The 14,583-nt window shown below is 38.0% G+C and overlaps 1 protein-coding gene across 21 annotated transcripts in view; it reads right to left on the reverse strand.

Moving 5' to 3' along the window:
• Positions 1-14,583, reverse strand: part of LYRM7 (LYR motif containing 7) — a 620,686-nt gene that overhangs the window by 59,531 nt on the left and 546,572 nt on the right. For 18 of the 21 annotated variants that reach the window (XM_081500251.1, XM_081500252.1, XM_081500249.1 and 15 more), the window contains exons 1-3: positions 11,211-11,266; positions 4,093-4,165; positions 2,203-2,273 (exon numbers count right to left, since the gene is read on the reverse strand). In XM_081500251.1, coding sequence (XP_081356377.1) covers positions 2,203-2,273; positions 4,093-4,165; positions 11,211-11,228 — 162 coding nt within the window. In that variant the 5' untranslated portion in view covers positions 11,229-11,266. Of the gene's footprint in view, positions 1-2,202; positions 2,274-4,092; positions 4,166-11,210; positions 11,267-14,583 lie in introns of those variants that run through there. The other 3 variants (XM_081500261.1, XM_081500262.1, XM_081500263.1) reach the window with 2 other exon arrangements.

Here is a 14,583-nt window from a genome sequence, read left to right on the forward strand (position 1 = left end):
AAATAATGCCATTCTTCTCACTATATTTTTCTAAAAATAGTTATTTTTCATGAAGACTATATATGCTAGCACGTAATAAACTTATCAATTTGAATCATTTAATTAACATATATTTAAAAAGTTTCTCGGTTTTAAATTCTATTATGGTAAATATTGATAGGTATAACATACATACAACACTTTTTGGAGTCTTCAGTTTTTTAGAAGGCAAAGTGATCTTGAGACCAAAAAGTCTGAGAACTGCTGGTCGAGAGGCCATCTAGGATTCCTTTCAATGCCAAGACTTCATCACAATATATTACCTACATTACGATTAATTATCTACAAATTGCTAAATATTTAATATATTTAGTAATTAATATATTTAGTAATTACCTACAAATTACTAAATAATATATGAAAGTACAAAATATATACATATATGTACACATATATGTGTGTGTATATAAATATATACATACATACAACAAGTATCTAATTTCAAGTGTGCTTAATGTTAGTGCTCTATATGTGAAATTAATCTGGAGCTTATAGTTCACTTTCCCAGTTTAGTTGATATAAACACACTTCAATTAAATATTTTTAAAATCATGACTTCAAAATTTAGAAACACAGGCATATCTCAAGAGATATTGTCGGTTCAGTTCCAGACCACCACAATAAAACAAATATCACAATAAAGTGAGTCACATGAATTTTTTGGTTTCCAACTGTCCATAAAAGTTATATTTACAATATACACTAGCCTATTAAGTGTGCAACAGCATTATGTGTAAAAGAAAATAATGGAGACTTCCCTGGTGGTCCAGTGGTTAAGAATCCACCTCCCAGTGCAGGGGATGTGGGTTCAATCCCTAGGGAACTAGGATCACACATGCCCTGGGGCAACTAAGCCTGTGCTCTGCAATGAAAGATCCCACAAATAAAACCTGACGCAGCTAAATAAATAAAACAATATTACTTAAAAACAACCTTACTTAAAAAACACTTTGTTATTTAAAAATGCTAACCAGCGTCTGACAATGCAGGATTGCCCGAAACCTTCAATTTGTATAAAACACAGACTCTGTGAAGTGCAATAAAGCAAAGCACAATAAAATGAGGTATACATGTACCATATTGTTAATAATCAGTTAAATAGCAAAATAGTACAAACCCTGGCATACATCTTTAAACTTCTTTGCAAGTCATGACTTGATTATAACGTCGTTTGAACTGCTTCCATGGATAAAAATTACATAGTCCCCATTTGTCCTATCATAAGAATAGGTTAAATCTCTCCTGTTTTATGTTAAAGGGAAAGAAATCCTTGGCTATCTCATTTTGTCTCATTAGTGTATTACAGATATTTACTACTTCAAAAATAGCATTTTCTCTACTAAGTATAACAGTATTTGCATAAAATTTTTTGTTTCAATATATGGAAATTCTACTAAACATGGAAGAATTTCTCCAAATTGTACCTTCCTCTTTACTAAACCAATTCTTGGAATCTTAATTAACCCAGCAAATAATTTTTCATTTTCTTCCTAAGGGTCCTTTCCCCTACATTTATACAAAGTTAGGTCCAGGAACACTTAGGAAGCAGTGTTCCTTCCTAAGACAGAGACAATGTATGTATGCATATGACTTGACACAGGAAAAGAATCAGTGTGCACTTTTTCAATGAACAAGCATTGGGAATACTAGGGAGCTCACAGAGTAGTGTTGGCAGACTATCTTCCACTAGGGAAGTGACTCAAATGCAAATACAGAAGGTAAAGCAAGAACAGTTCATAAACTCTGGCTATTCAACTTCCACAGCCAAGATAAGAATTAAAAAAAATTCTGTCCAGCTGAGCTAATTGATTAGAAGTTTTCTCCATGTAACTTAAGAGAGAGTTATCACACTCACTCTCCTTAGTTTGTCACTTGCCTTAGACAAAGAGAGCATCTCTGTGAGTTTCTAGGTTGGTTCAGCTGTTCTTGTTTTGATCACGGTTACACTTGTGTTCTTTTCACTAGGCAACTTGCTATCTGAGAGATGAAGGCACATGACCCTTGAGGAGGTGAGCCAAACCAAATAAGTGAAGGTCATTTATAGTTGTGATGGCTTTAACTATCAACTAATGGTTTTTATTTCATAAAGTCTCTCCATTTTTATCATTTCCTCTAGTTGCTAAAATTTGAGCTTTATCGTAATTGATGCATTTAATACTGTACCTCTTCTATTTTCTTAGGAGAAGTTTCAGTTTTATTACATTTGAATTCTTCATTTATCTTTATTCGGGCTGCTAGAAAAAGGAAAAAATATGCATATAGTTATCTGCTTTTCTGATTTATAATTCCTGTCCCAATAATTTACATATTATTCAATATATTACAGTACTATATACTATATATATATTTCTCTAGCAGAAAAAAATAATTTTGCCCTGTGTAAAACAAAGTAAAAAATAAGAAATTTATTTTAAAAGTCTTTTGGAGAGCTTTTTACAGGCTGGGAAATTTGTAATTAAATCTAATATGTACTTTCAGCATTCTAATATTTTTGTTTCCTGCTTTTTACTTCTAATTTCATTTGACCCTCTAGCTGTGAGATCCTAATAAATTCAAATTAATACTTTGCTTTTGTAAATATAAGGATCTGAATTAAAATGCTTTTTTTTTAAGATGGCAAAACTCAATACATAAAGCATGTTTAAGCATCCCTCCTCCAAAACACTTAAAATGAAGATACAGCAGCAAAGAGGATATGTAAATAATTTTGAGCACCTTGGCTGACAAATAAAGTGATGGACAAATGAAACTTTTGTTCATATAATCCAATGCTTTGGCATCACTACAGCAGAATAATTTAATATAACTGATAAACTGCCTTATAGTACCGCTGTGAGCATTTAATAGTAAATAAGCATTGTTAGCCATTCTTATAATTATTTCACTTAAAAACATGTAAAGGCACAAAAACATGCTATGGTGATGGAGATGAGCCACAGGACCTTCCTTCTATGCTCAATACATGTCAGCATGTAATGTGGTGAAGAGTTCAGGCTTTGGAGCCAGAATGCTGAGGCTAAATCCCAGTCCCACCTATCCTTTCACATTATTGTCAGTTTTCTCATCTGCGAAACTAGAAATTATAATAGTAACTACCTAACAGGTCTGTGATAAGAATTAAACAAGGAATTTGTGTAACATACATACAATATGAAGCAAATACTTTAATATTCAAGAAATGTTTTTGGTAAATTACAAAACCTTGAATTCATAGAGACAGTGGGGACACTTTACCTAGATGCCCTCTTTTTTTCCTTTTTAAATGGAGGTTGACTTTTTAAAAACAAATTTTATTGGAATACAGTTGATTTGCAATGTAGTGTTGGTTTCATCTACAGCAAAGTGAATCAGTTATACATATACATATATCTACCCTTTTTTAGATTCTTTCCCAATACAGGTCATTAGAGTGTTGAGTAAAGTTCTTTGTGTTATATTAGTTATCCCATGCCTTATTATTTATCTATTTTATATATAGTAGTATGCATATGTCAGTAACAATCTCCCAACTTATATACTCTCGCTCCTAAGGTACCCTCTTAAAGAGCTTCAGAAACTGAGTATGACCAACACAGAACTTAAACTTAAGAGCTCTGAGTCCCAGAAAAGACAGAAACCACTTTAAACAGTGAAATACTGAATCTGGAATCATTTGTGAAGTCCCTTTCATAGTTTCATAGCTGCTGCCACTTCTAGAAAGACACAGGCATTAACAATATGGTAGTATCTGGTCCTAGAGAATGTGAAGATTTGATTATATAATAGAGAAATGAGTTTCATGGCTTGAACTTAAGGCAAGCAATGGAGCACAATGAAATTCTGATCTTTTTTTTTCCTTATTCTTTATGAAAACTTGATCTCTTACAATTTTTTTCTAAGTAAATACTTCTCAAAGAAGTGTAGTATAAACTCATTAAAACAAACAAACAAACATTAAGAGAGAGATAGTGAAGGTCATTGTCCAAGGCAGGTCTTAACCATACAGGGTCTCTTGGACTACTAGCAGCCAACTGAAAAATGGACTTGCTTCAAAGCGGCAAAGTATAAACTTACCTTCTAATGCTCTAGCATCATTTTTAAAAACCTGTTGTCTGGTCCTGTGCAATGCTTTAAAGAGCTGTAAAACCTGAAAAGAATATCAGAATTCAGACCTCAAAAGAAAAAATTTTCACATTTTACATAATTACAAGGATTAAACAGCATTTATTTCTTAGATTATTTTTCAAAGTAGCTGGTGAAAACAAGAGTTGGTCAAAATAACTCCCTTGATTATTTATTTTTAGATTAAAAAAAATAGCCTTATGTATTTACAAAAATAATACAAAATTCTTTGAAACAAAATAATATGAGAATGGTTAAAAAGTTAATGATCCTCCTGCCAAAATTAGTTTGCTAAGGTAACCAACTTTGCTAGTCTGGTATGTATTCTCATTTTTCTTAACATAGACCTTCATCTGCTCTTAAAGTCATATACATATGCATACAAACTCATGAATATACTACATCTTAAAAGAGCCCAGAAGGAAGGTGCTTCAGATAATTTAGGAAAGTTTAATTGTGATTTCTCAAAAAAGAAGTAGAATGCTGAGACTTCTGAATATTTAAGACTGTGCTTAACAATAACAACAAAAAAAGCGTATTCAATATTGTCCCCCCCAACACTGTCCTTTCTTCTGTCCTCTCAATGTCAGTTATGGAAAACAATGAATTTCTGAAGCCAGAAATCTCTAGGTCATTCTTTAAATCTACCTTACTCCTCACGGAGAAACTGTAGGGGTTTCTCTCTAATCTTCTGTATATTCTCCATCACCCAAAACACTTTAAATTCAGATCTCTCCCTATCTCATGCTTAGACTACGGACAATGATTTACCACTCTGCCACCATTCCCTCCTTTCCCCCAGTCCATTCACCAGATAACAATACTGAAACTTGACTGAGTGTATCCTATGTGCAAGGCACTATTCAAGCATCTTACATATGTGAGAAAACTTATAGTATCATAGGCAGACACCAAAAGAGAAACAGGAAGCAGAAAACATAGAAATAAAACAAAGATTAACCAAAGAACTTTCTCAGAAATGTAAGTTATTGCAAACATAGAATAACAACAAAAAGAAGTTATAGTAAAAGGAATGTTCAGAAAATGCCCCAAAGCTCTTGGATATCAAATGAGTGACACCAAGGATTAAGTTCAGAAAAACTGCCCAGAAAGTAGAATGGGCAGTTGAGGAAAGGATAATAAAATTAAAGGAGTAGCCTAGATGGCCCAATAGTTACAGAGACAGGCTCTCCAACAAGAGAGAACAGAGAACACAGATTCTACCAAGTGCTCAACACAAACCCATGCTGCAGCATATCATGATGTAAGTTCAGCACAATGCTAATAAAAAAATCCCGGAGGAAAAAAACAGTTCACGTATAAAAAACAGAAAATTAGAAAGCCACCTGATTTCTAAACAGCATCACTGTGAGAAGACAACGGTATAAAATCTTCAAGTTACATATCTAAAACTATCACCTAACTGCAATGACAAATTGGTATTTTCAGAAATGCAAAGTCTCTTATTTGCTATATGCCCTTTCTTGGAAGGCTACAGAAGACTGTGCTGCACCAAAACAAGGGGCTATCTTTCTCTCTCTCTCTCTCACACACACACACACACACAATAGGAACAAAGGAGACAGGTGATTCAACACAAGAGACAGAGAGGATGGTAAAGGACAAATATAGGTCAGCATTTGTGCAGCCAGCAAAGAAAGCAACTATTCTGGACTAGAGCAAAGGATTGGATTGCTCCAGAAAAGATGATGCTAGGAAAAAAAATGAAACTGTAGATATCAGTTTTGCTCATAGTTTGGGAATAGATATGTAAGAAAACCAATGATAAAAACAAAGCAGTTACTGACTTCAAGAAACACTAAGACTTAGGAAAAAAAGGCAACATAATCATATATTTATATTAGCAGGCTCAGCTCTGGACAAATTTTATATAATCATAATAATATCAAAGATGAAAATGGATTCACCAAAATTTGTATATTGAGAGAAATAGGGGGAACTGAGTCCTCAAACTCACTGCAGATGGTGATGGCAGCTATGAAACTAAAAGACGCTTGCTCCTTGGAAGAGAAGCTGTAGCAAACCTAGACAAGGCATTAAAACACAGAGACATCACTTTGACAACAAAGGTCCACATAGTCAAAGTTATGGTTTTTCCAGCAGGCATGTATGGATGTGAGAGTGGGACCATAGAGAAGGCTAAGCGCCAAAGTATGGATGCTTTTCAATTGTGATGCTGGAGAAGACTGGACTACTAGGAGATCAAACCAGTCAATTCTAAAGGAAATCAACGCTGAATCTTCATTGGAAGGACTGATGCTGAAGTTGAAGCTCCAATACTTTGGCCACCCGATAAGAAGAGCTAACTCATTGGAAAAGATCCCGATGCTGGGAAAGATTGAACGCAAAAGGAGAAGGGGGCAGCAAAGGATGAGATAATTGGATGGGATCACTTGGAAGAGAAATGATGGACATGAGTCTGAGCAAACTCCGGGAGATAGTGAAGGACAGGGAAGCCTGGTGTGCTGTAGTTCATGGGGTCACAAAGAGTCAGATACAACTGAGCAATTGAACAACAAAATCCTCAACTTTCACAGACAAAGGTCAGTAAATATCTCCAAAGAGGAAAAAAAAAAATCAATAGTAGTTTAAACATGTTATTTATAAACATGGGAGGCAAATATAAGAAGAAATAACTAAAATGATTAAAAAGTGCTTATATCTGGGGAGCAGGAATTGGGAGTATATAGAAGGAAGTAGATACCTACTGGTTTCTGCATAACACTATTTGGCTTCTTAAATTTTATACACTTATCTCCTTTATAAAAACTAATGGATGGGAGAAGGCAATGGCAACCCACTCCAGTACTCTTGCCTGGAAAATCCCATGGACGGAGGAGCCTGGTAGGCTGCAGTCCATGGGGTCGCGAAGAGTCGGACACGACTGAGCGACTTCACTTTCAGTTTTCCTTTCATGCATTGGAGGAGGAAATGGCAACCCACTCCAGTGTTCTTGCCTGGAGAATCCCAGGGACGGGGTAGCCTGGTGGGCTGCCGTCTATGGGGGCGCAGAGAGTCGGACATGACTATGATGACTTAGCAGCAGCAGCAGCAAGCCATCATCAGTGTCTAACACATCAGTTCTATGGGCGCTGGGCACTGGGTCCTGGCAGGGATGGACCGGGACAAGCGGGGGAGGCTGGAAGATGCCAATGGCCAATGCGGCAGAGTGGCCAGGGAGGCTGGGCTGTTTACCCTGGAGACCTGGCCAGTCTGTGATCCCACAGGAGCAGAGTTATCTTCAGAGCCCCCAGTGACTGGTTTTAGTCATCTCAGATTTGTCATTTTACTCATCTCTAATAAAGGATTTTTTGGAGTAAAAAAAAAAAAAAAAACTAATGGATGAAACTGGAGCCCATTATATAGAGTGAAGTAAGCCAGAAAGAAAAACAAAAAAACAGTATACTAATGCATATATATGGAATTTGAAAGATGGTAACGATAACCCTATATGCGAGACAGAATAAGAGACACAGATGCATAGAACAATTTTATGGACTCTGACGGAGAAGGTGAGGGTGGGACGTTCTGAGAGAATAGCATTGAAACATGTATATTATCATATGTGAAACAGAACACCATTCCATGTTCGATGCATGAGACAAGGGCTCAGGGCCGGGGCAATGGGATGACCCAGAGGGATGGGATGGGGAGGGAGGTGGGTGGGGGGTCCAGGAAGGGGAACACATGTAAACCCATGGCTGATTCATGTCCATGTATGGCAAAAACTATTACAATATTGTAAAGTAATTAGCCCCCAACTAAAATAAATAAATTTATAAAAAATAAAAAAAATAAAAAAAATAAAAATATATACAATTTAAAAAGAGAAAGGGAAAGGACACTTATCAACAAAGAGAAAAGACGACCCATGGAATGAAAGAAAATATTTATGTCATATATCTGACAATGGCCTACTATCTATAGAGCGTGTAAAGAACTTTAAAAATAAAAAAAAAAAAACTAACTTAAAAACAGGCAAGGATTTGAATAGACATTTCTCAAAAGAAGACAGACAAATAGCTATTAAGGCCATGAAAAGATGCTCCACATAATTTGTCATTTGAAAAATACAAATCTAAATCTCAGTGAGATACTACTTCATCCCAGTAGAATGTCTACAAATCAAAAAGACAGTCAGTGACATGTGTTGGCAAAGATGTGGAAAAACTGAAACTATTACACATTGCTGGTAGGAATGGAAAACCTTGCAGCTGCTTTGGAAAAGTTTAGCAGTTGCTCAGAGTTAAACAGTTATCATATGACCCAGCAATTCCACACCTAGGTATACAATCAAGATGAAAACATATGTTCATACAAAAACTTGTACATGAATATTCATAGTAGCATGAAAGTACCCAAATGTCCACCAACTCATGAATGGATAAATAAAATGTGGTGTATCTATCTTGTTATGGCTTGAATTGTGTGTCCTCACAAAAGACATGTTGAAGTTCTAATCCTCAGTACATGTAAATGTGACTTTGTATTTTCAAGATAAAAACTATGGTAACTTGTTGGAGTAGCCATAGGAAACTAATGCATATTTTACTACTGTAAGTGGGATGCTGCTTTAACAAATATCTAAAAATGTAGCAGTGACTTCGTAACTGAGCAATATGTAGAGACTGGAAAAATTTTGAGGCGGTTGATAGTGAAGGCCGAGATTGTCCTGAAAAAGACTGTTGGCAAACACAGGGTTGTTAAAGGTGGTGGAACGTCATAGAAAACCAGGGAGGTTAATACTATAAGAGTGGTCGAAGAGGCTGCAAGGGATTAAGAAGGAAGTGAAAAATAAGTATGCCTAATTATTTTACATGCTATTTAGGGAAAAAAGAAAGTAATTCACTTAGTACAACAACCAGTATCCCACTTTAAGAACTAGTATTAAGAAAATGTCATCATTACTGCCTCGGAGCTAATATCACCTTGGAGTTAATAAACTTTTATTAAAATAAAGAAACCTAGGTCAGACTGTCTTGTTTTGATGTACTTATATTGATTGGACAAATTTAGGTAGTGTACATGGAAAGTCAATTCTTTACAGTAAGATCAGTTTAAATCTGACGTTACCACTTATTCTAAGCTTAGGCAAATTAGCCTTTTTGCTTCAATTTTCTTAAATAATAGGCTAGTTTTAAGGGTGGATGATATAATTTCTGTACTGGGTTTCACTTTAGCTGGTTATCATTTCTGTCTTCTAAGTCTGGGTTACATGCCCCTCCTGGGTACATCCACAGCACTATGCACTGACTACACTTTCTTGAAGTGTCCCCGACTTCCTGAAAGGCTTCTCGGTCACTTTGTATCTTTCACACTTAGCACAAGTGTCTTCTACACATGCTAGTTCTCATCAAAAGCACTTTTGGAATGAATTCTATTTAATTTCATTGTATTCAAGTTTTCCAAGCAACTTCCCACTTGAAGGACGGGCCACATGCTACTTTTTCTTTACAGAATATTCCTTCCTCTCTTCTCCTAGGTAATTTCTTATAAAAAAAAAAAAGATTTATTTTAAATTGGAGGATAATTGCTTTACAATATTGTGTTGGTTTGTGCCATACATCAACACCAATCAGCTGATACATAGCCATGTATTAGGGATACAAATATTCCCTCCCTCTTTAACCTCTCTCCCAGTCCTACTTAATTTCTAATAACACTTCAGGTCTCAGCTTACATGAGGGACTTTTTTTTTTTCTTTTGCACCCCTCCAGACAGGATTATATGCTCACAAAAATACACTGTATTTTCAATTCAAAATACAGTGAATAAATACTTGTAATTAAGTAATTGTTTAAACTCTCCCTACCTGCCAGACTTCTGTATGAAGTTACTGTTGCATCCACCATGCCTAGAAAGTACAGGCTAAATGTTGGCTATTAAGTGCTACTAAAAGCTATTATCGGAGAAGGCAATGGCACCCTACTCCAGTACTCTTGCCTGGAAAACCCCATGGACGGAGGAGCCTGGTAGGCTACAGTCTATGGGGTCGCTAAGAGTCAGACATGACTGAGCGACTTCACTTTCACTTTTCACTTTCATGCATTGGAGGAGGAAATGGCACCCCACTCCGGTTTTCTTGCCTGGAGAATCCCAGGGACGGCAGAGCCTGGTGGGCTGCCGTCTATGGGGTCGCACAGAGTCGGACACGACTGAGGCGACTTAGCAGTAGCAAAAGCTATTATGGACACTCAGTAAGTTTTTTGAAAGAATAACCGTTTACAATTCTGTTTCTATTAGTCCTGGGACATATATTAAAATGTTCTAGGAACAGAGTTCAGTAGTACAAGAGGAACTCTTAGTGGCTCCCTGTTATTTACCAACCATTATAAGCACTGTTTGTTTTTTTTCTCACTAAACTATAGCAGGTCAATTTCCCTCTTCCATGTCTATGTCTCAACCGGCCATACTGATAATACTTAAGGTTGGTTAGGGATGGCTGGTCCCAGAGAATTGTACACTGGCCAGGAATGCGCAACAGTTTGACAAGAAATATGTGACCTCGATCCTGCAGGGGGCATCACCTCCCAAAGCTCGTTCAGAGCACTCAGAAATCTCAGGTCTCTGCTCTGTCTCGCTAAGTGCTACTTTTGGCAAGTGTTTTTGCCGGGATTCGGTTTCCCTGGTTACCAGACGTCTATGCACCTTTTGGTGATTTGACGAAATCTTTGACCTCATCGGATGGTTTCAGCGTAGGACTTTGGGGTCTTGTACAATTCCCAAGGATGCGAAACGGGTCCCTCACAGAAACGCTCGGTGTGGAATGGAAAGGGGGCAGTACCCAAGTCACCGGCGTGCATCACGGATAAACCGTCTGTATTTGGTAGATGAAGAAGTAGGACCACCTGTACCGCCCTCCCCCCTCCCCACCTGCACAAACTCTCGACTGTTCTCCAGGGTTGGTTACAGGCTTCTCAGGTGTAAAGGCCACATCCTCCGCGGAGGGTCCTGAACCTCAGTTACAGAGACTCCAGACTATGTTCGCAACGCCACTCTCTTACCCTCCCCGCTGGCATCGCATTCAACCCCTCCCCGGACCCAGTCACCTTGGCCGCCTGACCCATGGCTCTCCCCTCCGCTTGCTGCTACTTCTCCAGCGGTCGAGTCGCCCCGCCTCCGGCAACCAATCACTACTCAACATCCGCCCGTCCCCGCCCCGTAGCATTGTTCCTTACGCACCGCAACCAATCACCACGAAGCATCTCCTTCGTGCCCCGCCCCCCGCTAAGGATCAGGCTAGGGGAGTTGGGTAAGACAGTGGCCTCTGGGAAAACCGCGCGGAGCCGCCGAGCTCATTTACCGCAGAGACAAGAACGGAAATAACCTGGACGCCATATTAGTTAGGGGCAGAGGCACTTCCGGCCGTTTCTGAAGCAACTCTGGTGGTAGAGTGTGGGTTGATAAATAGCTTCGGCACCTTTATGTCCTCACCTCTTGTTTGGGGGTTGGGGTTATCTATCAAGGAACCATTATTTTAACGTTTCTGAGTTGCAACTTTTGTCTTTGCAAAAGTGCACAAATAAGAGCCAAGCCCTAACAACTATCGCAGGTGTTGATTGGAACGCCGACTTCCAAAAGCACTGTTCACACTATCCCACTTCATTCCTCTAGAGGGTGAGGCTGAGTTACTTCTCTAGACCACACGTTGCCTACCCAACATGCCCTACTTCTTGGTTTTGCTGGTCAAGAGGTTGGAAATAGTTTATTAGCAGCATCACGATCATCAACTATCATAAAGCATTTAACTACATTTAACTTATGACTTTGCAAGCATCAAGAAAAAAAATCTCAACCTTGCTCGCATTGCATAATCATTGTCTTCCCTACTCCCCGCAGTTAAACTTTTAGGTAAAATTGACTTTTTTTCAGCTTAACCTCTAGGTAAAATTGGCTTTTTATTAGAAATCAAGATTTGGACCAATGGATCTCTAAGACCCCTTTCCTTCTCTGTGATTTATGTCATTTTACAGAATATTTCAAGTCATCATGAGAATAACAAGATAACATTACTTTTTAAAAATTAAAATGCACTGGAGTGGCAAATGAGTGTTTAACCATAAGCAATTAAGCCAAATATACTGGATACGGTCTTTTATTCAGGACACAATAAATTAGATGATCTTCTGATACTGTATAGTACTGCCTTTTGATTGCTAATGAATGATTCAAAGATGCTTATTTTCATTTTCAGCCTAGAATCACTGCCCAATTTCCTGAAATTCATAATTTATTGTTATAATTTCTGGCTAACTAGGGTCTTGTATTCAGTTAATCAAAACCACTCACTGCCAAAATTTGAAAGTACAGTTTTCATGGTGCCCAAATCAGTTCAAGCTTCTCTTCTCTTTGGTAAATCTGTATGGTTCCTTGAACTGTTCCATAAATGAGGTGACTATTCTGCTTGTTCTGGGAATATGTCCTGGTTTGCTGGCATCTCAAAGTGTAGGATCCAGAACTGAATAAGAAATTCCAACATGTTCATTATATGAAGTCATGGAACTATGTGGTAGGCAGGATAATGGCCTCCAAAAGATGTCCCTCTTTAAATCCTAGGAACTTCTGAATATATTACTACCATGCATGACAAAATGGACTTTGCAGATGTGATTAAGTATTTTAACAACTTATTGACCAGAGATATATTATGACGGCTTTTGTTACCCGAACATTACTGACTGGAGTATTCAATATTCATTTACATAATAAATTGCTGGCCACAGGTGTTGAGTTAGTTTCTGCAAAAATCCCCGGTCGATAATGTGCTAAGATGGGAAGTTTATCCCGGGTTGTCTGATGGGCACAAGGTAATAATCACAAGGATACCGGTAAGTGGAAGCAGGAAGCAGAGTCAGGGAGAGGTTTGCAAGTGGCCTCTAGAAGCCAGAAAAGGCAAGAGAACCATTCTTCCCCGGAGCCTTTAGAAGGAATGCAGCCCTGTGGACACCAAGATTTTAAACCCAGTGAAACCCAATTTGGACTTCTGACTTCCAGAATGTCACTGGCTTGTGGCCCTTTCCATCTTCAAAGCCGACAGCAGAGCATCCTCAATCTTTGACTCTCACACCTGCTTCCATCATCAAATCTCCTTGCCTGGGTCTCACTCCCTTGTATCCCTCTATTATTTAAAGGGGTCCCTGTGATGATATTTGGCCCATCTGGATAACTGAGGAATCTCCCCACCTGAAGACCTTTAATTTAATCGTATCTGGACATCCCCTCTACCATGTAAAGTAACATATTCACAGGTTCCAGGGATTAAAACATGGAAATCATGTACCTACCATACCAGTTTGGGTGAGGCTTGTCAATAAGGATGAAATGGAGGGAAATGAAGTAGGAGAAGCAGTGATGGGCCTGATCACTTAAGAGCTTATTAGCCAAGTTAAGGACTTTATATTTAATCCTATGGTGAAATGCCTTACTGGCAAGAGACTGACATCATGATTTATATCATATAAAAATCATTTTGGGTAGTATATAGCAAATCGACTAGAGTAGAAGCAAATAGGCAAACCAGGAGGCTCTCAAAGTACTCCAGGCAAGATATGGTAGTGACTTGGAGAGAAGGGGTTAGAAGGGGAGGTAAGAAGTGATTAGATTCACCTGTGTTGAAAATCCACAAAGAAGAGTTGATGACTTCAAGATTTTGGCTTGAGCAATTTGGTGAATGTACTATAGCAGAGGCAGAAGGCTGCTGGAATAGGTTTTTAGATTGTTGTGGAGGGAGTAAAAATAAATTTGAAGTGCTTGGTAGACATCCTACTGAAGGTAGAGAGTAGGTAAAAATATGTTTCATACACCAATCTGGAATTGAGAGGTTGCGAGATAAATACTAGACAGTCATTAGTCTGTAGATGATAAAGCCTCTGATTTAGTGAAAGATGACCATAATATTTATTACGCAAACTCTTTTCAATTTTTAATTTTTACAATTTCAGTCATAAAATTGCAAGAATGATAGAATGTACAAACACCTTTCACTGAGTTTTCCCTAATGTTAACATTTTACAACAGTGGCTTTATCCTCTTCTCTCTACTTATCTGTATCTTGACAATTTTGAGGATGTCTTTACTGTTTGACCCCTGGAGAAGGGAATGGTAACCCACTCCAGTATGCTTCCCTGGAGAATTTCATGGACAGAGGAGCCTCGGGGAATACAACCCACAGGGTCGCAAAGAATTGGACACGACTAAGCGACCAGCACTTTCATCTACTGTTTGACAGTGAGTTGCAGACACCACACTCCTAAACACTGATACTCCTAAACACCATACTCCTAAACCCCTATACTCCTAAACACTTCAGTAGGTGTCTTCCCGACAGAAAAAAAAAAGACATTCTCTGGCATCAGTGGTTCTCAAAGTGTAGTTCCCAGGCTAGCAGCAACTGTATCACCTGGAAACTGTTAGAAACCGACT

Source organism: Giraffa tippelskirchi, chromosome 6 (genome assembly GCF_054371585.1).
Source record: "Giraffa tippelskirchi isolate mGirTip1 chromosome 6, T2T-mGirTip1v1.2.pri, whole genome shotgun sequence".
Taxonomy (NCBI): Eukaryota; Metazoa; Chordata; class Mammalia; order Artiodactyla; family Giraffidae; genus Giraffa; species Giraffa tippelskirchi.